Source organism: Mesoplodon densirostris, chromosome 2 (genome assembly GCF_025265405.1).
Source record: "Mesoplodon densirostris isolate mMesDen1 chromosome 2, mMesDen1 primary haplotype, whole genome shotgun sequence".
Taxonomy (NCBI): Eukaryota; Metazoa; Chordata; class Mammalia; order Artiodactyla; family Ziphiidae; genus Mesoplodon; species Mesoplodon densirostris.
This window is the reverse complement of record NC_082662.1, coordinates 172,837,254-172,861,761: the sequence shown is the minus strand read 5'-3', so window position 1 is coordinate 172,861,761 and position 24,508 is coordinate 172,837,254. Positions and strand designations below refer to the sequence as shown.

The window sequence follows — 24,508 nt, the reverse complement described above, 5'->3', positions numbered from 1 at the left end:
ACAGTTGCTTTATGATTGACCTCTCATGCCACTAGAGGTAAGCTAAATTATCCCCCAACCAAATCAGGAAACTGTCAAAGGAAAGAAAAAGGGATTCACATAGGAAAGCTGTTGATAGAAAGAGCAGACAACTCCCCACCCAAGCACCTTCAGCCACCGGAAGCGCTTTAAAGACCCTGGGTTTGCTGCATCCCTCAAGCACAGGAGATCTGCATGGAGTAGACCCAGCAGTGGAGACAGCCAGTCCCTAATTCACCCCTGACAGCCCTGCACTCCACCAGGAGAGCCCCTGGGCACAGCCTCAGGGACTGAGTCTCTTCTGGGAACTTCTGAGAACACGAAACCCGAGCCCGGTTGCCAAGGGGAGCTGTGCTGTGCTGGGCTTCTGAGCCCTCACCAGCAGCAAATGTCCTCTGAACACCACCCGGGATATGGTAACAGAAGCCTCACAGGGAAGTCTTCCTCTGCAGGTCTACCTTCAAGCTGATTCATGGGGAGACTTTCTGGCTTTGGGTAAGAATCCTGAGATAAATCCCACACACTGCCCAGAGCTCTCAGGATGGATACACTGCATCACTCTCCCAGGGACAGATACGGACACACCTTCAACAACCTCACAAATGGCAGGCTGTAGTATGGCTTTTGCCTGATGAGTTGAAGGTTGGTTAGTCTCTGAGAGAGGTGGGCAGAGAAGCAGAGTTAAACATCATAGAGTCTACCAAGTGAATAAATACTGTCACTGAATTCCAGAAAGGATCAGGTGGAGACACTGAGAAACCTGACGGTTTTAGATACAACTCCCAGGGACTGGTCCCAGGATCTCGCAGATACCAAAACCCACTGATGCTCAAGTCCCTTATGTAATATGGTATGGTGCTTAGCATATAACCTACGTCTTCTCCATATACTTTAAATCATCTCTAGATTACTTATGATACGTAACACAATGTAAATGCTATGTAAATAATTGTAAATAAATATAACTGCTATGTAATTAGTTGTAAATATTACATAAATAGTTGCCAGAGCATAGCAAGTTCAAGTTTTGCTTTCTGTAATTTTCTGGAATTTTTAAAAATATTTTTGATCCACAGTTGGTTGAATCCACAGACGTGGAACCCATGGATACGGAAGGCCAACTGTATGTGCCAAAGACCAACCCATGGGAGAGGGTGACAATATCTACTCAGGTGGGCAGAGGTGTACACCCACTGTCAGATGATCCCAGACAGAAGTTTCCAGAAGCATATTAAAAACAAAAACAAAAAAAACAAGACAGGAGCCACAGGTCTAGACTAGTCATCCTAGAAAGGCTCAAGATCCTCATTTCCAACGACAAAGAGACCATTTCCCAAATATTCCATAATTCCTACAGATGCATTGTCCTACACATTTGTCTGCCCAATCTGCTTTTTTTTGTTCTAATTTATTTATTTGGTTACACTGGGTCTTAGTTGTGGCACGTGGGCTCCTTAGTTGCAGCTCACTGGCTCCTTAGTTGCAGCATGCATGTGGCATCTAGTTCCCTGACCAGGGATCGAACTCGCCCCCCCTGCATTGGGAGCTCAGAGTCTTAACCACTGCGCCACCAGGGAAGTCCCAGACCAGTCTGCTTTGCATCTAAAAGAAAGATACACTTCGCTGATCATATCTGGTAATTCTTGGGGAGTGAGGACTGTTTTTCTGATGTGCCATGGAGATAAAGACGAATTCCAATCACCTGAGAAGAAAAGGTAACCCAAATCTCACCTCGATGGGTCAACAAATTTGTAAATGGATCCACGCGGTGTGTAGGCGCTTGGGTAAGAGGTGGCCAGGAAGTAGAGCTCCCCTGATAAAACAGGAACAGGCCATCAAGGACAGGACACAAGGCCGGGCCAAGACAGCTGAACACACAGAAAATCATCACCAGGGGTTGTGGCCCTGAAATGCGTGAGCCCCAGGAAGGGGTCCCTGAAATCCCGACTGACAGGGAGGCCTCAAGGTCTGTGAGCTCCCCAAGGAGAAAGTCCATCTCAGCCCCCCAGACCGGCTTGGGGTGTCCCCCAGCAGAGGCACGTTTCTGCTCATGTTCCCTGAGCCAAAGGGCTTCTCACCTCATTTATCACCTCTTTGCTTTCAGAAACTCACCTCAGTGAGCCTCCATCTCCCTCCTCATTTCTTCACTGCTGATAAGGAGCCTCTGTGAGGCCCAGAGATGGGCAAGCCACAGGCTGAGGACCACTTACTAGATACTTTATATTCTATTACCCCTTCTTTACTGTGTTAGTCCCCCTTCCCCCATCTCACCGTGTCCTCCAGCTCCACCTTCTTCAGTCTTGGGTTCCTTATTTCCTGTGACACCCTCCACTCCTCAGCACCCCCTTGGTCTTCTCCACACCCCACAGAAATCACCTCCACCCTGTCTTCTGCTTCTCTTTTACCAGGGGCCCCTGTTTCCTCCCATTTCCTCGTGTTTGAACTCCAGAAAACACTGCTCCCTTCTCACAGTAAGTACCTCATTCCACCTCGTTTCACGGTTCCCTGTGAGGGACAGTGTAGGGTTTATGAGCCCAACTTTGGTTAGATAACTCTGAGTTTGAAACCTGATAACACCCATTACCATCTGTGTTGTCTTGGGCAACCTCTCCACCTGGGTAACCCTCGTGTTATTTATTCATTTGTAAAAGGGAGATAAGAATACCTCCCCTGATTATTAGGTATTAAATGAGAAAGTGTTCAGTCATTGGCAGTTCCTTTTACTTCCTTATGTCTCTGTTCCCTAAAGCCTGGCACTGTGACAGTTTTGTGAGCCTGACACAACTTTTGTGCTATCGCACTGGGTTTAATGCACTTGCTGTTGTGTGCTATACCCAAGCTCTTTCTCAACCTTATGGAAGGAAATGTCTTAATAAGGTGCAAATTGGAAAAGCCTAGAGCTTTAGACAGCTCTGAGCTAGTTAAACAATCTTCTTCCTTGAATTCGTGGAGAGCAGTGACTAATGTTTGTCTCAGGCCGAGTGTGAGACTGATGTTCTTTGCAGAGGTAATGCACACAGGTAACAACTGACTAATAGACTTTGGTTTTGTGTATTGACAAACTGTATTTATAATCTTCCCCTTGTAAGGGGGTCTGAGGACTTAGGACAAACCCTTCCCTAGAGCCAGTTTGCCCCTCTGATTAGAAACCCCAGGTACCATCCAAGGTGATGCTGACATTAGACAAATGAGGTGTCTACCAACTGGCTGCATGTGCACAGGTCACCCTCGGGCAAGGGTCCCTCCAAACCACGCAAACAACTTCTGGTCTAAAAGGAGAATTGGAAACCCTGAATTGCTGCATATTCCCCACACATGACTACAGTTGGTGTTAATTATATGTTCCAAACATGCCATAGATTTCCCACTGTATTTTTAGGGGAAGACAATGCTAGAAGTGAATTTCATCTGTAGGGTCTGACATTTTTTTAAAATGTATTTTAGGGCAAAAAAAACACACCAGAAAACTATAACAGGCCATGTAAAGCAAAATGCATGCAATGTGAATTTACTGCAAGCTTTATGACCTCAGCCAGTCCTCCTGAGGATATGCTTCATTGACTGACATTCAGAAATCCAACCCATCAGAACTCAGCCACGGGTAGCCCCACACCCGCCACTCACTCGTTTATTTACTCACTAGTTTATTTGTGCCAGCTGTTGGCTAGAAGAACTCAGGAAATAAACTGTAGCAACAGTGAAGGCAGAGCTCTGGTGCAACTAAAATGTGGCTTATCTCAAGATGGTGACTGATAGTAAAATAATGAAATAATACCGAGTTCTAAATAGGTCAAAAATGGGAAAGACTATAACACATGTAGAAAATCTGGATCACTCTTTGCAAAAACACAAAAGCAAGCAACTCTGGAAGAAAATAACTGGCCTCGGGGACAGCCTCCCTGGCTTTAGGGCTGAACTTGGGCAAAGTCTGGCTTGGGAACACTTTGGCAAGCCCACTCCATCAAATTCAGCCAAGGACACTTAGCTTTGTCTGCCAGATGTACTTGAGTCGTATTCAGAAAATGCCTTGTTTTCTCCTGCGAGAAGTCTACGAGCTCAACAAACCAAACCTCCAAAACCTGGGTATTCTGTGGCATCCTGAAAAGGAACAAGCCACAGAATGTGGCAGCCCAGGGGCCCCAGGCAGGTGGCCTCCAAGGGTCTCCAGCCTTTGGGGGCTCCAGCTTCCTTTGGGCACCAGCAGGAGAGAGGCCCCACCATGACCTGTGGCTTTCACTTCATCTACTTCCCACTGAGCATCACCGGCCAGCCTGTGGTTTCTCTGCTTTTTTGTATGTTTGGACTTCCAATTTGGAACTCACAAAGACTTTTCTCTATTAAGAATGCTTAAATGTTCCAAAATATCCTCTCCTACAAAATATTCATCCTGAGCTATCTATTCATAAGCTAGCTGAGAGGAAACGGTGCAGCTGCTGACTGGTTTTCTTTATGTCCAACTCAAGTGAAGCTCTTGTACAGCCACCCATAGCTCAGACTGGAAAGTAACCAAACACTGAGGAAACCATCAAGGCTTTGGTTTACACTTGTAGAGAGTCCTGTGTCTCGAAGGGACCCCTAAGAGATCACTTGATTCTCTTCCTTGCCTCCAAGCGTGGCTGGGTGCAGTGCCAAGTACCGGAAGGATCACAGGCCTTGTTGCCACTTACATAAACAAAATAAAAATTTAACTTTCAAATTGACACATAACTTATGTAAAGCTGAAATTAAAACCTCATTTTCTGATTTCAAAATTTGAGGATATTGGGCTTCCCTGGTGGCGCAGTGGTTGAGAGTCCGCCTGCCGATGCAGGGAACACAGGTTTGTGCCCCGGTCCGGGAGGATCCCACATGCCGTGGAGTGGCTGGGCCCGTGAGCCATGGCCGCTGGGCCTGCGCGTCCGGAGCCTGTGCTCCGCAACGGGAGAGGCCACAACAGTGAGAGGGCCACGTACCACAAAACAAACAAACAAAAAAATGATATTGAGATGTTAAGAGTCTGGTGTTTATCCTAGAATCAGGTCATGGAATAAAATAGAAAAAACATAAAAAGAAATGCTCCAGCTCAGTAGCCTTGCATGTAGTTTACTGATTTCTCTGGCATCTATCTGCCTTCTCTCACAGTCTGAAAATGAGCAGGTGCGTTTGAGCTTAGGGAAAGTATTAACAATTCTTCTCATTTGTATTATGTACTATAGTTTATGAAGTATTTTCTCACTTCATCTCATGTGATCTTCACAATAATTCTATTAGCTAAGCAGGGTAGATATGCCATTACCAATGTATAGACAAGTGGCTTAAGTCTGAGAGGTTTCATGAAACATTTAGGGTCACGCTTTAGGTGACTGCAAAAGATGGCAAGAAAATTTAGGTGTTCTGAATTACATCCCAGATTTTTCTCATTCCATCATGATGTATAAAAATATTTTTTTTAAATGAAAGTACACAAACTTCCCTGGTGGTCCAGTGGGTAAGACTCTGTGCTCCCAATGCAGGCAGCCCAGGTTCGATCCCTGGTCGGGGAACTAGATCCCACATGCATGCCGCAACTAAGAGTCCACATGCCACAACTAAGAAGCCTGCATAGGGCAACTAAAGATCCTGCATGCTGCAACTAAGACCCAGCACAACCAAAATAAATAAATAAATAAATATTAAAATAAATAAAAATAAAAAAGAAAGTACAGCAATCAATTTTACTTGTCTCCATTCTGTAGGTAAAAAAACAATGAACGCTTATGATAAACCCAGGATTCAAACCTAACAGTCTCCCAAGGCCCTACCCTTGGCAGGAATTCACCAAGATTTACTGCCTATGGGACAGGCACACTCACTCCACAGCTTTCATAAATTTTCATTCAGTTCTACTCAATATTTAATAAGCCAGAAATTCTGTTAGGTGTTGGTGATATGAAGATTATTAAGGCTAGGTAATATACTACTGAGAAAGACAGATGTACAAAGACCATTAAACAACATGGTGATTTCACAAGAGTCTGTATGGGGAGGGATGGTTGAGGACACAGAGAGGGAACCTTCCATGCCCAGGAGAAAGGATGGGTGATGGAGCCCCTCTATTCTTTTTCCTGCTCCCTAGCTCAGGGCGCTACAGGTTATAAACATGACTAAACTGGAAGGCAGTACACACAGCACAGAGTGTGACCTTTGGAACCACACTGATCGGGTTACAGTCCTGGAGCCAGCACCTACCAGCCATGACCCTGGGCAAGTTACTTCATCTCTGAAGACACCACTTTCTTTCTTGTTAAGACAGGGATAATTCATAGGACTGCAGTGATGAGATGATGAAATGTAAAGCCCAAAGTGCTTGATAAATTTTAGCCATTATGACTCATGAAACTTTTAGTGGGCTTAAAAAAATGTCACAGTTGGAAAAAATTTCACATTGCTCTTATTGCACCATTAGGTACAAACATTTGATAACCATTATCTACTCATTTCTCCTTCATTCTCACCTCCATCCTGCTAGGGATCATGAGAATTCATAAATCCTATTTTAGAGTTTTTGACTATAGGTTTCAGGGAGTAGATGCCCTGACGATCTTGGCTTAGGCTTTGAGATTTTGTCCACATCCTCTGGGAATTTCACCCTTATAGTGTTGATCTTATACGGAACTCCTTTACCACCCAAGCATGGACTCCCAGTGGTGAAGCCGACCCTATTCATTGGTAGTTTTCACTTGCTTTACTTTGGTTCTGTGGGGCACCTCTGTTTCACACGAATATTATAAAGTTGGGTAGTTATTTGTTGATAGTCATTTATTTACGAAGTATAAAATATCGAATTAAATTATTGACAAAGCATAATTTGTCCCCTAATTTTCTGACAGATGGTTTGAAATTGGTAGGAATGTAAGCCAATGGGGAAAACGTGTGGTTTGCCATCTTAATATTGGACTTGGTCTGAAGTTAGGGAGCCTTCATGGAACTCAAATACTAGTTATCTGAACAGTAAATGTATATGAGCCAAATTAGTTTTCAAGAAGCACTTACTCCACCAGTTACCACAACATATTATAAAGCTCAGCTGATATTCCAGGAAAGTTGCTCTTGGCTTCTGAGCGAAGCTTTCCCAGTGGGCTTCCTGTATGACCCTGGGACACTATTTCTCCATTGTCCAGCTACCTACTGCTGCATTCTGGTTTCCAAGAGAAAGGAGAGGGACACAGTAGTTCTAGAACATGTCTTAGATTGCTGTGCAAGGCAAACAAGCAAACCAACAAATCTAGAATCCTTTAAAGTTAGGCCAGTGCCAGCTAAAAGCAACCAGGCCCCTCCTACCCTCTCTGACCCAAAGGAGTCCTCCAGAGTCAAAGGTAGCTCTCTACCAGAGGTCACTTAACCCCACACTGCCATGTCTTACTACCAAAAGAGAAAGAGGAGGAGTTCTTTTCTAAATCCTTCTCTGTTTCCTCAACAGAACTCATCACCAATATATTCTTCATGGTGGTAAACCTAACATGTATCATTTAGCATCTAAAAGAATACACACGTTCACTTAACAGTCCCACAAGTTATATTTTATTACACAATTATCGAGGCAAATTATCTGCAAACAGCAATAACTGCTGTAGGGCTATATGCTCTGATTAAACAAATATATTTTAATTTGAAGATTATTCCTTAATGTTACATTTAACAGTAAAAAAAAAAGAAAAAATGTATTTACAAAGAGCAAAGGCAATGAGACTGTTTCTCTAGCTATAACCGATAGTAAAAGAAAATATAAAAAAATATAAATATAACTTTTTCATAGCCAAATAAGCTACCTTCTTAAAATACCAAATAAATAAATACATTTAAAGCTATCAACTGAGTTACTACTCTGTAGCTACTAATCTGAAGTAACTAAAATTCAGTATCAGAGTCCTGGATTTACAATGCTGTATTTTTTCACTGATTTCTTGATCTGCTTAATTTTCTTTTTTAAGACTTGATGATCTTGTCTTGAAATATTCCGAAAATATCTACAACCTAAGAAACAAAACAAGGCAAAATAAAAAGTTTTAATACTTATCATCAAATTCTTCAAGTATATTTCTACATTTTAAAATTTTTGCTTCAACTCTGGCATACTGATGATTATAAAAGTAGACGGATTTCTATTATCTACACCAATATGTCTAAGCCCATTCTCAGAGCTGTCACCAATGAAATGTACTGCTTCCTACATACAAAAATATTTCTGATGCATCATAATTAAAGTATATACTTTAGCCTGTTTTCTACCTTCCCTCCTAAACCTTAGTTAAGGTGATATGCATATTATATATATTCATATATTAAATGAGCCTTCTCCAGAAGCAAACTACTAGGGCTTCCTTCTCAATGATAAGTTGGTAAAAGAGTCAAAGACGCATCTATGACAATAAGGAAGTTCTCTGTAGAAAACCCTGATGTGAAGAATTAGAATAAACAAATCATAGGTTAGAAGAAATCAAAAATTTAATCTAGTCATTTCCGCCATCTAGCAGGCAGCTGGGTGGTGATCACGCAGATATGCCAAAGGTGCCAAAGGTGCTCATCAGAAGTTCTACCTGCTTTTCATAGTCTTACAATGCTAAGAGGATCACTAGTTAAGTATTTCAGAGACATGAATCAAATTCCTGTAAGAAAAATGTAAACTGGATATTATAAGAGATTTTCTCTATTTAATAAATGAGACCATAAAAAACATAGGAAAAATTAATTTTATTACAGTCTCAGCTTGCATTTATTCATATTCTCTGGGAAATTGCTCGAATATATATTGTACCTAGAGTAACATTTTTTTTTTTTTTTTTGCGGTACACGGGCCTCTCACTGTTGTGGCCTCTCCCGTTACGGAGCACAGGCTCCGGACACGCAGGCTCAGCGGCCATGGCTCACGGGCCCAGCTGCTCCGCGGCATGTGGGATCTTCCCGGATGGGGGCACAAACCCGTGTCTCCTACATCGGCAGATGGACTCTCAACCACTGTGCCACTCGGGAAGCCCTAGAGTAACAATTTTATTATCCCTGAAAATAGTAGGCGAGAACTGCTAATATTTTATTAGCTGGGAAGCAGTGGCATGTGTGGTGTTATATAATAATTTGTGTTTCTAAACACATCTACCACTTTAGCAAAAACGAAATACTTTGTACACAGATTTCTGCTTCTGTCTAGAATACAGAAAACTGGAAAAAACTCTGCTACCAATCTAAACAGAGAAAAAGCCAAATAAACTACAATTCCTAACTTCAAGCCCACCAAGCTAAAGTCACATGGCAGTCAAGCAGCCTGAACTGTTGGGAGGAAAGGCCCCTCCAAGGAGAAATGGGCCTGGTTCACCTTGAGCAGAGCATGGGAGGAAGGACAGCCACCGTACCCTACTCCAAGCACAGAGCAAAGGGAGGCCACGGCTAAAATTCGAATCCCAGGATGTAATGAGGGTAACCGGATCAAGAACAAAACCCAGCACAACTCCCAATAGACTGACTCAGCCCCATACCAACACCCTGAAAGAAGAAAAGGTGAGCCCATTCTCAGACATTTTATGCCTGATATTCGCAGGATACCTCAGAATGTATAAAGCACTTTGATGTGATGTTTGTGTGATGCTTAACAATCCTGTAAGCAAACAGGGCAGGTGTTACACTGCCCATCTCAAACACAAGGCTCCCAAAGGTTAATGCTTGACCTAAGTGACATGGCAAGTAAGGGACAGAATTGGAAAGTTAACCCAGGTCTTCGGACCCCACTCAAACACAGGTACCTTTTGATGTCTGTACCAGAAACCTCTACACGCATAAAGCAGAAAGTCACAGTCCAAATCACATTTGTTTCTTGTCATCAGTACTTCAGAGAGAAAAATTTTAAACTACTTTCATGTTTACTAATCCCTTTCCTCCCATAAAATCAGTATTTTACTAATCTAAGTAACCATCTGAAACATTAACTGAGAATACTAATTCCAAATCAATACAAATTATATCTAAACCGACCTGAAGAATCTCTTTAGGATACTTTAAACTCCCTGGCCACACAGTGCTTACTCATGGCCACTGTGAGGTCACTTTCTTCACCTCTGGACACGTTCTGTGGCACTCATTTCAGTACTGGCTACCTTTCTATATTTCAGTGGTACAAAGCAGGTAAGAGTTTTAACAGCCAAGATGTTCCCCAAAGAAAAGACCAATTTGCCTTTAAGAGGACTTTTAAGTAAGTTAATAGGAGGTTTTTGTTTTTTTTTTTCTTTTCTTAAGGGAAGAAAATGTCTCATCCTTACAGCAACAGGTAGGTAAATATAAATAACATAAAGCTGTCATAAAAAAATGAGGTCAATAAAGAATATTTTTCTATGTCTAATATAGTAGATAATCTCAGTAAACTTTCTCTACAGCACAGCCAAATGGTCATTTGCTGTGAAAACGGTGCATCCTTTATCTTAATGGCCCCTAAAGATACTCAAGTTAGAGCATAAAAACCAATGACGATCAACAATATGAAATTACTGTTTCTAATCCATGGAAATTCCCTATAAGCAGATCACCTGGCCCAAATTCAGTATTCATTTTTCCACTCAGCAGTTATTTTTCCAGCATCTAATACCCTTAGATACTGTTTAGGTAAACTCTAATATGAATGGATGGCCACACTTTGTAATTTCAAAATCACCTGAAAGCTATGGCTAGGTAAAAAGAAAACAAAACATGTACCTTTTCCTAACAATAACCCAGCTACCAAAGCTTTCTCACAAGCCAAAGCTTTATCTTCCTTCCAATCACTTTTTGCCCGAAAATAGCTGAAGTGAAAGTTTGGCCACCAGTTTTTCCTGGAGTTCCACTCTTCTTGAACCCAGGCAAGATGACTCCTGGAAAAGAAAAATGTCAAAAGGGAAGGTCAGTGATGGAGACAGACCTATAGTGTCAGAATCTGAACTTAAGTAGGGTCTGTGGAAAGATGACAAGGAAGATGTTTCCAAACTAGCTTCCGAGTATGGCCGTGGCATAGCACACGCATGAAAGCAAATCCTTTTTCGTCCTCTTTGATCTCCATGTCCCATTTTCCATTTAATGAAAGAGCCAGTTCAGTACAGCACAGCAGTTAACAGCATAGACTCTAAGGTCAAAATCTCAGATTCAAATCCCAGGTCTTCCATCTGCTATCTGTGTGATCTTCGGCACGTTGCTTAATCTCTCTGAGCCTCAATTTCCTTGAGGATATTAATGGTGCCCATCTCGTAGCATTGTTATTAGGATTAAACTGGTCCATAGTATAGCAAGTGTCGTATAAAGCTCTTTGCATGCTGTCTGGTACAAAGTAAATTTTCAACAAATGTTGGCTATTGTTATTTATTTCTTAAAAGTTACTTTAAAACCTTACTTTAAAATTATATGCTACAAAGAATTACTATCCAACTTGAGATGGCATTATTATACAAACACAGGAACTCATAGGTTTGACAGCTGAACCCAGGCAATGCTAAGTATTCCTCAATAATTTAATAGAGCAAAGACTTATTTAGTACCTATTTGCCCCTGTGGCAAAACTTCTAGAGGTTTAAAAAGTGAGCAGCACATTTCTCTGCCTTCAAGAACCTTGGGGTTAGTAAGGGTTTGTACAGTGCTTTAGATTTGGAAAGTGGTTTACAGTGAGTACATCAACATATCACACCAAAAATACTTCCTAATCAAGACTGTTCTAAGGTCAAGTCAGGTCTGAAGCCTGAAGCAAGTTCCCACTGATATTGAATTTCCTAAGCAACTAAAATGGATATAATAAATCAATGAAATTTAATTTCATTGTGTGTGATATCCTTTATTCTCTCACACACAAGGTAAAAATGACAAGGGCCACTCCTTTTCGTTTACTCAAAATGTGGCACTGATGATTATTTTGATCAGAGGGATAGCTTTATATATCCAGCTCACAAGGGGCTTAATAAATATTTGCTGAATGAATAACCATGACGATGTTATGAGGTCCTAAAAAAACCCAATGAAAATGACTGAGAACTGTTGGGAGAAAAGCTGCTTCCCATGTGATCTTACAAGTTGATGACACAAATCACAAACAGCTTTACAAAGAATCTAGTGAAAAGTGGAGGTGACCCCTTCTGGTCCCTATTTCCAATTAGAAAGCACAAACTTAGCTCTTAGCAGAGTAGTGGTAAGGGCTATTACCCATTTTGATAGCACAAAAAATCTGGATAGAATTTTTGTACGTTTTACTTGTGACTTCCTATTTCCTGTTCTTCTGACGTACTTAGAAGAAAACAGCTGAAGACACAGTTCAAGAAATCCAAAAACATAAACAAAGAACTTTATTAGCTAAAATATTATAAAACATTATTTATGCTGATCCAGTAATAAACACTGTATGTTTCTTACTTACCCCATTAAAGTCTGTCTGAGATATTTTGCCAAATAGTTCCAAGCAGTTATATTTTTAGTGCATCCAGCAAAATCTAAGACTCCAAATAATACCTCCAACCCCAGTTTATGGTGTTCTTCGTTTTCTGCAATGGTCACAACAGTTAGCGTTTACAGAAAACATTGAAGAGCACAAAGCTAAAAGATTATATTCCACTGATAAAGTATCACTGAATCATAAGCCTTCTAGTTTGATTAACAGTTTAAAACAATTCATTATGATCATACTCTCCTGTGATGAATCTGAAGAATTCGATAATTTAGTCCACATTAATGAAGGCAGGGTGGTGAGTCTGACCTCTATATGGGTTTATACTACTGAGAACATTACTTAAGGTACCAGCCCTATTTGGGTATTTTATATATGTTCTCTTCTATTAGAAGAACCGAGGTAGTCCCAGTACCTACTGGACTTAGCAAGCGGATTTCCTATGAAGAATTATGTTCTTTTCTATACTGAGCTGAATCCCAGTAAAGATTAAAATGAGCTGAATCATATAAATTGAAGCTGTTTTTCTTTTGCAACCATTGCCTAAATTCTATAGCAGAGGTCAGCACACTTTTTCTGTAAAGGGCCAGACACTATTTAAGTTTTGCAAGCCTTACAGGCTGTCATAACTACTCAACACTACTGTCATAGGGCAAAGGCTGCCATAGACTGCTTTTATATTTATGTATATAAATAAATGGACATGGCTGTGCTCCAACAGAACTTGATTTATGGAAACGGGCAAGAGGGGACTTCCCTGGTGGTGCAGTGATTAAGAATCCGCCTGCCAATGCAGGGGACACGGGTTCTACCCCTGTTCCAGGAAGATCACACATGCCACAGAGCAACTAAACCCATGCACCACAACTACTGAGCCTGCGCTCTAGAGCCTGTGCACCACAACTACTGAAGCCCGCACACCTAGAGCCTGTGCTCCGCAACAAGAGAAGCCACTGCAATGAGAAGCCTGCACACTGCAACCAAGAGTAGTCCTCACTTGCCGTAACTAGAGAAGGCCTGGGTGCAGCAACGAAGACCCAATGCAGAAAGAAAGAAAGAAAAGAAGGAAAGGAAGGAAGAAAGAAATATTAAAAAAAAAAAAAAAAACAGGCAAGAGGTGGATCTGGCCCATAGCCACAGTCTGCTGAGCCCCAGTCTACAGCTTGTCTGCACAAAGAGATTTAAAACAAACTACTTACCTGATTTTCTCAGTAATCTGTGGAACTCTAACATCAGTTTATGAGATGGTACAATCTGATACAAAATCTGGAAGAAAGGATAATCTTGTAATTTTTACACATTCGAAAGGCGTTTCTCTAATTTCAGCTTACTTTCAAATAAAGTTCTTACTATCTAATATGGCCTCGGTAAAGGAATCAAGGATTTAAAAGATACTTTGCTTTTATCCAGTTCAATTGTGGTACAGAAAGGTGTTCTATGTAAAGCTATTAAAAAAAAAATCTCATAACAAGATAGTTGGTTGGGAGGGTGGGGGGATGTGGATAGATGGAGACTTTTTATTTTCTCTATACTTATACTGTTTACCACACTTAAAAACTTAATTTCTTTTCAGTAGCCAGGACTGAGGAAAAAAATAAAGAAAAAGAGAATCAATATCACATAGGAAAGATATTTAATATTTATTGATCACAAAAGGTCACAGAATATACAAAACAAAACCCAAAAAAGGCAAGGCTAGTTATTTTGGAAGATTGTGTTCAGGAACACAGTACATTAAGGGTATTCAGGTCAATATTTTTACAATCTTTTTACACAACAGGGAGAAGTTAAAGGTTTTTCTTTCTAAAAATAGGATGGACAATTTTTATGAATATGCAAAAAACAGGATTGAAAGTATATTTCTCACTTAAACACATTTAATATTAGAGATGAACTTATTCTGTCTGCTGCTGAGATAATTTAACCTTACACTGAAATAATTTCCCACAAAATGAAAAGTAAATTTGTTAATTTCTTAATAGTTTTTAAATTAGAGATCAATCAACATGATCAATATACCAGTATCAGAGAGTATTATTAAAACTCAGTTTTTACAAAATCACATTTTTTTTGATTTAGGGAATTCTGTATATGGTTCAATTCACTTAGATTTTTAAAAAATATTTTATTGAAATATAACATATGTACTAGAGAGGTACACAAATCACGAGTGTGCCATTCAATAAACTTTCACAAGTTATACACACTCACGTAAACAGCACCCAGATCAAAAGATAGAACACTATCAGAGGGGCCTCCCTGGTGGCGCAGTGGTTGAGAGTCCGCCTGCCGATGCAGGGGATACGGGTTCGTGCCCCAATCTGGGAGGATCCCATATGCCGCGGAGCGGCTGGGCCCGTGAGCCATGGCCGCTGGGCCTGCGCATCCGGAGCCTGTGCTCCGCAACGGGAGAGGCCACGACAGTGAGAGGCCCGCATACCGCAAAAAGAAAAAAAAAAAAAGAACACTATCAGAACTCTGGAAGTCTTTCATCAGTTTTGTAAAATTCTTAGCCATTGACTCATTAAATATTGTCTTTGCCTGTTTGTTTGCTTTTGAACCCCGTTCTTTCTCTCCTTTCCCTGGACTCCAATTACAAGTAGTTCAGACCTTTCACTGAGTCCTTTGTACACTCTTTTCTGCACTTTTTATCCTTTTTGCTCTTCCTTCTTTAGCCTGATTTTCTACACAGTTCATTAATTCTCTCTTCTGCTATGTTCAATCTATTTAAACCCATTTATTGAGTTAATTTCAAATATTGTATTTTTCAAAAGGAAAACCAGAATTTCTCTAAATCTATCTTGTCTTGAAGTGTTGAATAGTTATTTTCTATTCCATTTTTTAAAGTCTTTTCAGAATACCATTAATGAATGACGACCTGAGTGAAGTTCAGAATCTTGCTTTTGTTGTAAATGTCCTTAGTATTTTCTTGCACAAGTGGGTAAAGAGAAATCTTGAAGAGTAAAATTAAAATAGCAACTTTAATAGTATATTATGCAGTTTGCAAGTAAGACTGTGGTACTGATATTAAGATAGACATATAAATCAATGGAACAGAATTCAGTGTCCTGAAATAAACCATATATATCCATGATCAATTGATTTTTGACAATGGTGCCAAGACAATTCAATGGGAGTAAGAAAATTCCTTTCAACAAACAGTGCTGGGACAACTGGATATCCACATGGCAAAAGAATGAAACTAGACCACTACATCACACCACATACAAAAATTAACTCAAAATGGATCAAAGACCTAAAGGTAAAAACTAAAATTATAAAACTCTGAAGAAAACCTAGGTGTAAATATGTGTTACCTTAGATTAGGCAATAGTTTTGTAGATATGACATAACTAAAGCACAAGCAACCAAAGGAAGAACAGTAAATTGGACTTTATCAAAATCAATAATTTTTGTGCTTCAAAGAACACTATCAAGGGAACTCCCTGGTGATCCAGTGGTTAGGACTTGGCACTTTCACTGCCGAGGGCCTGGGTTCAATCCCTCGTGGGGGAACTAAAATCCCGCAAGCCGCACCACTCAGCCAAAAAAAAAACCATTATCAAGAAAGATGAAAATAACCCACAAAAAGGGAGAAAATAGAAAATAGTTGCAGATCATATATCTGATAAGGGTCTAGTATCCAGAATATATATAAAGAACTCTTACATGTCAACAACAAAAAGATAAGCAACCCAATTTAAAAATGGGCAAAGGAATATTTCTCCAAAGAACATAAACGAATAGCCCATAAGCACATGAAAAGTTGGTCAACATCATTAGTCATTAGGGAAAAGCAAATCAAAACCACAATGAGATACTACTTTCCATCCACTAGGATGGCCATAATAATAATAATAATGTAGTAACAAATATGAGCGAGGATGTGGAGTAATTAGAACCCTCATACACTGCTGGTGAGAACGTAAAATTGTGCAGCTCCTTGGCAAAACAGCTTGGCAATTCCTCAAAAAGTGAAACATAAAGTTAGCATATTCTGGTGATTCAACTTCAAGGTATGTATACCCAAGAGAATTGAAAATGTATGTCCCACAAGAAGTTTTACACAAAAGCTCACAGAAGTATTATTCATAATAGCTGAAAAGTAAAAACAACCCAAATGTCTATCAATTGGTTAATGGATAAACAAATGTTGTATATTCATACAGTGGAATAATATTGAGACATAAAAAGGAATGAAGTACTGACACATGCTACAACATGGATGAACTTAAAAATATGCTAAGTGAAAGAAACCAGTCACAAAAGGCCACATATTGCATGACTCCATTTATAAGAAATGTCCAGAATAGACAAATCTATAGAGACAGAAAGTAGGTTAGTGGTCACCTAGGGTTTGGGTGGAGAGGGTGGGTGTGGGCTAATGGGCATGGTGTTTCTTTGGGGGGGGGGTCATTAAATGTTCTACAATAGATTATGATAATGGTTGCACAACACTGTACATATACTAAAAAAATTGGATTGTGCATTTAAAACAGTGAATTTTATGTTATGTAAATTCTATTTCAAAAAAGCTGTTAAGAAAATGTAAAGTGCCTTGAATCAAGAATAAACCAGATTTTCTTTAAAAACATTTTTTAAAGTATTATGCAGTAAAACAAAGCCTGTTGAAAACTTTATAAAAGGTACAGTTTCCACATCTGAAGGTTTGATAATGTCAATTTTGATGACTATACAAGTACAGATTAGAGCTAATTGGCTTTTTAAAAGGAAGATTGGTAGAAAAGGATTTTTCTCAGTCATTTGTATAGGCTGAAAAGGACCTTTCTTTTTTTTATTCCTCTAAAATGTGATTAGAAACTGACCATAAAATATATAAAGAACTCCTAAATTCAATAACAAAAAACTGAAACACCTAATTCAAAAAAAAGGATGTAAACAGACATTTCTCCAAAGAAGGTACACAAATAACCGCTAAGCACATGAAAAGCTGCTCAACGTCACTATCATCAGGAAAATGCAAATCAAAATAAAAATGAGATACTGCTTCGTACACCTCAGGAGACCTATTATCAATTTCTTAAAAAAGGAAAGCAACAAAGTGTTGGTGAGGATGTGGAGAAATTTAAACCCTCATGCAGTGCTGGTGGGAATGTAAAATGGTACAGCTGCTATGGAGACAGCTTGATGGCTCCTCAAAAGGTTAAACAAAGAAGTATCATATGATCCAGCAATTCCACTCCTAGGTATATATGAAATAACTGAAAGCAGGGACTCAGACACATACTGTACACCAATGCTCATAATGGAGTTATCCGCTAGAGCCAAAAACTGAAAACAACCCAAATGTCTACCAAGAGATGAATGGATAAATAAAATATGGAATATATTTGTATAATATATATATTCCATTATATATATATATATATAATGGAATATTATTCAGGCTTAAAAAGGAAGGAAATTCTGACACATGTTATAACATGGATGAATCTTGAAAACATTATGAAATAAGCAAGACATAAAAGGACAAATACTGTATGATTCCACTTAGATGAGGTTCCTAGAATGAGCAAATTTATAAAAAGACAGAAAGTAGAATAGAGGTTGCTGAATGCCTGAAACTAACACAGTACTGTAAATCGATTATACTTCAATATATTAAAAAAAAAAGTAGAATAGAGGTTACTAGGGATTGGGGGAGCCGTATTGTTTAATGGATACAGAGTTTCTGTTTGTGATGATGAAAAAGTTCAGGAAGTAGACAGTGGTGATGGTTGCACAAAACTGTGAATGTACTTAATGACAATGCCATTAAAATGTGCACTTGAGGGCTTCCCTGGTGGCGCAGTGGTTGAGAGTCCGCCTGCCGATGCAGGGGACACGGGTTCGTGCCCCGGTCCGGGAAGATCCCACATGCCGCGGAGCGGCTGGGCCTGTGAGCCATGGCCGCTGAGCCTGTGCGTCCGAAGCCTGTGCTCCGCAACGGGAGAGGCCACAACAGTGAGAGGCCCGCATACCTCCCAAAAAAAAAGAAAAAAAAGAAGTGCACTTGAGGGACTTCCCTGGCGGTTCAGTGGTTCAGACTTCGAGCTTCCAATGCAGGGAGCACAGGTTCAATCCCTGATCAGGGAACTAAGATCCCAGATGCCACATAGCATGGCCAAAAAAAAAAAAAAAAAAAAGAAAAAATGTGCACTTGAAAATGGTTAAAATGGTAAATTTCATATTACATATATTTTACCACAATAAAAAAAAATTGTAAGGAATACCATATACAGTCACAATCCCAAACTTGAAACACTTAGGGGTAAATTTAACAAAATATATACACTAAAAACTACAAAACATTTCAGAGAGAAATAAAATACCTAAATTAATGGAGACACATACCATGTTCACAGTTTGGAAATCTCAGTATTACTAAGATGTCTATTCTCTCAAAATTGACCTACAGATTCAAAATCCCAACAAGATATTTTTGTAGCAATTGACAAACTGATTTTAAAATGTACATGAAAAGTCAAAAGACCTAGAGAAGCTAAAAGTAATTTTGAAAAAGGACAAATTTGTATGACTTTCATGACATGATTCCAAGATTTGTTGTAAAGCTACCGTAGTCAGGATGTGCAGTATTGGTATACGAATGGAAATACACATCACTAGAACACAATAGAGTCTATATGCATGGTCAATTGATTTTCAACCAAGTTACCAATGTAATTCAACAGGGAAGGGATAGTCTTTTCAATGACCCTTACCTCACACTACACAAAAAAATTAGCTCAAAACCTATCACAGACCTAAACATAAAACTGTAACACTTCTCGAAAAAAAACCACAGAAGAGAATCTTCTTTATCTTGGAGTAGGCAAAGATTTCTTAGACAAAAAATACTAACTGTAAAAGAAAAATGAGTAAATTGTACTTAATCAAAATTAGAAATTTCTGCTCTTTGAAAAATACTGTAAAGAAAACAAAAAGGCAAGCCACAAACTGGGAAAACATATTTACCATCCATATACCTGACAAAGGACTTGTACCCAGATTATATAAAAAAACTTCCAAATCAATAAGACAAATAAGAGAAACTGAACTTTCATACTTTGATGGTGGGAATGTCAATGGTATAGTCTCCTCAGAAAACAATTGGGCAGTTTCTTAAGTTAAACATATACTTTCCAGCAATGCCACTCTTAGGTAACTACCAAAGAAAAATGAAAATATATGTGCACACAAAAACTTATACATGAATGTTCACAGTGGTATTCATAATAGCCAAAGAGTGAAAATAACCCAAATGTCCATCAAGAAGTGAATGTATAAAAATGGAATAATACTCAGCAGTAATAAGGAACAAATTACTGATACAGTAATATGGATAAATCTCAAAAACATTCTACTGAGAAAGAAAATCCAGATCTAAAGAAAAAAAAAAGAGTACATACTGTCAGATTTCATTTATATGAAATTCTAGAAGAGATAAAACTAATCTATAGTGACAGAAAGCAGATCAGTGACTGCCTGGGGCTAAGAGTACATGGGCGGCTTGGCTGCAAAGGGAAATGAGGGACTTTCTAGGGTGATGGAAATGTTCAATATCTTAATTATTATGGTGTTACATGGATGCATATATTTGTAAAAATGCATCCCAGTGTACACTTGAAATATCTGTTTTATTGTATGTAAGTTAAATTTCAATAAAGATGATTTCCTAAAAAAAAAAAGCAATGCAGAACTTTCCAACCAGGGTAACAGTTTCTGAAATACTGATCGTCTCCCCTCCGTCTCACTTGGGCAGAAGATGGGGGAATGGTAGTGATGGGGGGTCTGCTGGGAGGCTGTAGCCTCCTGTCTTTACCTCAGTGTGCCATACATACACTGTCATTTTCTCTGGATGTTATAACATGAAAGTTGGAAAGCAGTGACCTAAGAATGTCTTAAAGTAGATCCCCAACCCTGTTCAAACACTGACATAAAAATTGTCTACCTTAAGCACACTTATCAGTTTCTCTCTTGGTGCCTTCTCTCTCTTTAAAAAGTTGTATAAGTAGATATGAGCATTTGGATTTGATGGGAACTTTTCATCATAGGCGTAATTGGTAAGCACCTCTCGGGCTCCATCTTGATCCCCATAGAATTCCAGCATCTATATAAAATAAGTCATGATATCTTAGCTAAATTCTGTAAGATAGCTATATGAAATATCATGTACAACTTAACTTTATTGATGAGCACAAAAGAAGTCATACAACTGAAAAACAGCATTTACTATATAGGGAACAATAGGGATGACAGTTTTTGCTTCCACCAGCATACGTTACAACCTCCATAGAACACAGAATATCATAAAAAAGGCCTACATGGTTTCCCATTTTTCCCTTATCATATTTTGTTACTGAAAAATGCAGCAACTTCAACATAAGAAGTGTTCCTATGAGAAATAAAGTCTTCAAAGTAGGGCACACTAGGACCAAAAAAAGACCATACGATGCAACTAACCTCAGTGCCCTACATAACTTTAGCCACAAAAGGAGTGCATAAGGAATTATAATTCCTTTCCTTTCATTCCTTCGCATCCTGAAACAGGAATTTCTAGATTCACTAGCATACGGTTTCAGAGATTATCTTTGGACAACATAATTATCACTTTAGCACTAATGAAACTTTCAAAAAGCAAGGGACTTCAGCATCCATGGATACTGAGGGACTACTGTATTTGGCCATGACACATTATCCAGTGGTGAAAATAAACACAGTAACGTTTACAGTATATTGGTAAAATAAACAAAAATTATTCAGACCAAAAAAAAGCATCATATTCTTTTTATTTTTAAACAATTTTCTCCATTAGTTCCTTTCTGAGCAATAAAGATTAAGCTTATAGCAAGATGAAACTAATAAAACCTTATGAAAAGTTTACTTACCTCTACATAACTCTTCACAAAAGGGTCCCAAACTCCAGGAATTTGAATCAATGCACAAAGGTTTATAGATGTCTTCCAGCTGTGGTTGAGCATATTCTGGGACGCTGTGTTGTAAGCATAATCATCCTCATCTGTCCAAAGACAAAAGATTTTTTAAAGTATTCAGTACTGAGGACTTCTGCAGAATCAGTACTCAATAAACTACCCACAAGAAAAGCTCAGACCCTGACAGCTTCACTAGTGAATTCTAACAAGCACTTCAAGTATAGTACTAATTCATCACAAACTCTCCCCCTAAAAAAGGACAGAGAGAAAACACTTCGCAACTGATCTATGAGATCAGAATCACCCTGATACCAAAACCAGACAAAGACAACACAAGAAAATTACAGACCAATATCTCTTATAAGTAGACGTAAAAATTCTCAACAAAATACTAGCAAACTTTATCTAGCAACACAGAAAATGGGATCTATTCCAGGAATGCAAGGTTGTTTAACATCTGAAATCAATTAATACAATATTCCAAATCAATAGAATAATGACAAAAACCTCATAACCATCTCAACTGTTGCAGAAAAAGCATTTGGCAAAATTCAATAACCTTTCATGATAAAAACACTGAACATCTAGGAAAAGAAGGAAGTTCTTCAATCTGATAAAGGGCATCTTATGAAAAACCCACAACTGATATCAGAATTGATGGTTAATGACTGCATGCAAGAGAGAATGTCCTCTCTTGCAACTTCTATTCAACATTATAATGGAGGTTCTAGGCAGGGCAATTCAATAAGAAAACAATATAAACAATGTCCAGATTGGAAAGGAAGAAGTAAAACTATCTCTACTTGCAGATGACATGATCTTGTACATAGAAAATCCTAAGAATACATTAAAAACTTATTATAACCAATAAATGAGTTGAAAGTTGCATAATATAAAATCAACACAGAATAATCAATTGTATATCTATATACTTGCAATGAACAATCCAAAAATGAAATTAGGAAAATAATGCCATTTACAATAGCATCAAAAACGATAAACTACTTAGGTATGAATTTTACAAAAGAGACATAAAATTATAGTCTGAAAAGTAGTATTGTTCAAGGAAATTAAAGAAGACCTAAATAAATGGAAAGACATCCTGTGTTCATGGGTTGGAAGAGTTATTAAATTAATCTATAGCTTTAATGTAATTCTTATCAAAGTCCCAGCTGGCTTGTTTGCATACATTGACAAGCTGATCCTATAATCCATATGGAAATGCAAGGGACCAGGAATAGCCAAAACAATCGTTAAAAAGAAGAACAAATTTGGAGGATTCACACTGTGACCTCAAAAGTTACTATAAAGCTACAGTAATTAAGACTGTGATATGGGCATAAGTATGGATATATATAGATCAATGGAAGAAAGTTTAGAGTCCATAAATAAAACTTCATATATGGGCAACTGATTTTTGATAAGGGTACCAAGACAATTCAGTGGGAAAATAATAGCCTTTTCAATAAATATGCTGGAACAACTGAATACCCACATGCAAGATAAATTTGAACCCCTACCTACCTCACATGATATAAAAAAATTAACTCAAACTGAATTTAAAAAAACAACTGTAAAACTATATAACTCTCAGAAGAAAACATAAGTCTAAATCCTTGTGACCTTGGAGTAGGCAAAGGTTTCTTGGATGCGACAACAAAAGCACAAGCAACAAAAGAAAAAACAAACAACTTCATCAAAATTAAAACTTTTGTGACTCAAAAAACACCATTAAGAAAGTAAAAAAGATAACCCACAGAACAGAAAAAAAATTTCCAAATCCTACACCTATCTGAAAAGGGACGTGCACCTAGAATATATAAAGGACTCTTATAACTCAATAATAAAATAATAAGTAATCCAATTAAAATAGGAGAAAAGGATCTGAATGCAAATTTCTCCAAAGAAGCTATACAAATGGCCCACAAGCACATGAAAAGATGCTCAACATTATTAGCCTCTAGGGAAATGCAAATCAAAACCACAAGATACTTGAGAATGGACTTGAGGATATGGGGAGGGGGAAGGGTAAGCTGTGACAAAGCGAGATTGAGGCATGGACATATATACACTACCAAACGTAAGGTAGATAGATAGTGGGAAGCAGCCGCAGAGCACAGGGAGATCAGCTCAGTGCTTTGTGACCGCCTGGAGGGGTGGGATGGGGAGGGTGGGAGGGAGGGAGACGCAAGAGGGAAGGCATATGGGAACAGATGTATATGTGTAACTGATTCACTTTGTTATAAAGCAGAAACGAATAAAAAAAAAAAACCCACAAGATACTACTTCACACCCAGCAGGATAGCTAATATATCAAAGACAGATAATGGCAAGTGTTGGGAAGGACGTGGAGAAATTAGTACCCTCCTCATACACTGCTGGTAAGAATGGAAAATGGCACAGCTGCTTTGGAAAACAGTCCAGAGGTCCCTCAAAAGTTCACAGCAACATTATTCAAAATAGCCAAAAAGCAGAAAACAACCCAAATGTCCATCACCCGATAATGGATACATAAATGTGGTATATCCATACAATGGAATATTAATAAATAAAAAGGAATGAAGTGCCATTACATGCTACAATGTGGGTGAACCTTTAAAAACATTAGCTAAGTGAAAGAAGTCAGCAACAAAGAAGTCAGTCCTACATATTTTAGGACTCCATATATGAACACATGTTAAATGCTGAACAAAATCTGCAAGGCCCCAAAAGAATATATACAGTGTGAATCGAAATATGCCACTGAGATATAGGCAAAACTAAATTACAGATACATACTTGAGTGGTAAAAGTATTTAAAGAAAACAAGGGAGTAATTACCCTTAAAGTCAGGACAGTCTTCTTGAGACACTGGGAGGAGGTGTGATTAGGCACACATGGGGAACTTTTAGGGGGTCAGCAATATCGTCTCCTTAATCTGGGTGTAGTTACATGGATGTTTGCTTTATAATTATCCATTCTACCAGACATTTGTTTTACACACTGTTTCAGGATATATTTCACAATCTTAAAGGTTTAAAAGGAGCATCAGTCTTTCGAAAGCAACAGCTGATAGATGCACAAAACACTTTTTGGTACCAGTGCTACTTTTTGGCCAAAAAAGTAGCCCCCACCCCCAAACAGGGATTGGTATTCTCTTCCCAGTGGATCAATTGAA

The 24,508-nt window shown here is 38.7% G+C and overlaps 1 protein-coding gene across 3 annotated transcripts in view; it reads right to left on the bottom strand.

Moving 5' to 3' along the window:
- Positions 1 to 7,766: 7,766 nt before the first annotated feature.
- Positions 7,767 to 24,508, bottom strand: part of TAF1A (TATA-box binding protein associated factor, RNA polymerase I subunit A) — a 33,345-nt gene continuing 16,603 nt past the window's right edge. For 2 of the 3 annotated variants that reach the window (XM_060088645.1, XM_060088646.1), the window contains exons 6-11: positions 21,307 to 21,437; positions 20,370 to 20,528; positions 13,618 to 13,684; positions 12,392 to 12,515; positions 10,714 to 10,868; positions 7,767 to 8,010 (exon numbers count right to left, since the gene is read on the bottom strand). In XM_060088645.1, coding sequence (XP_059944628.1) covers positions 7,898 to 8,010; positions 10,714 to 10,868; positions 12,392 to 12,515; positions 13,618 to 13,684; positions 20,370 to 20,528; positions 21,307 to 21,437 — 749 coding nt within the window. In that variant the 3' untranslated portion in view covers positions 7,767 to 7,897. Of the gene's footprint in view, positions 8,011 to 10,713; positions 10,869 to 11,046; positions 11,308 to 12,391; positions 12,516 to 13,617; positions 13,685 to 20,369; positions 20,529 to 21,306; positions 21,438 to 24,508 lie in introns of those variants that run through there. The other variant, XM_060088647.1, reaches the window with a different exon arrangement.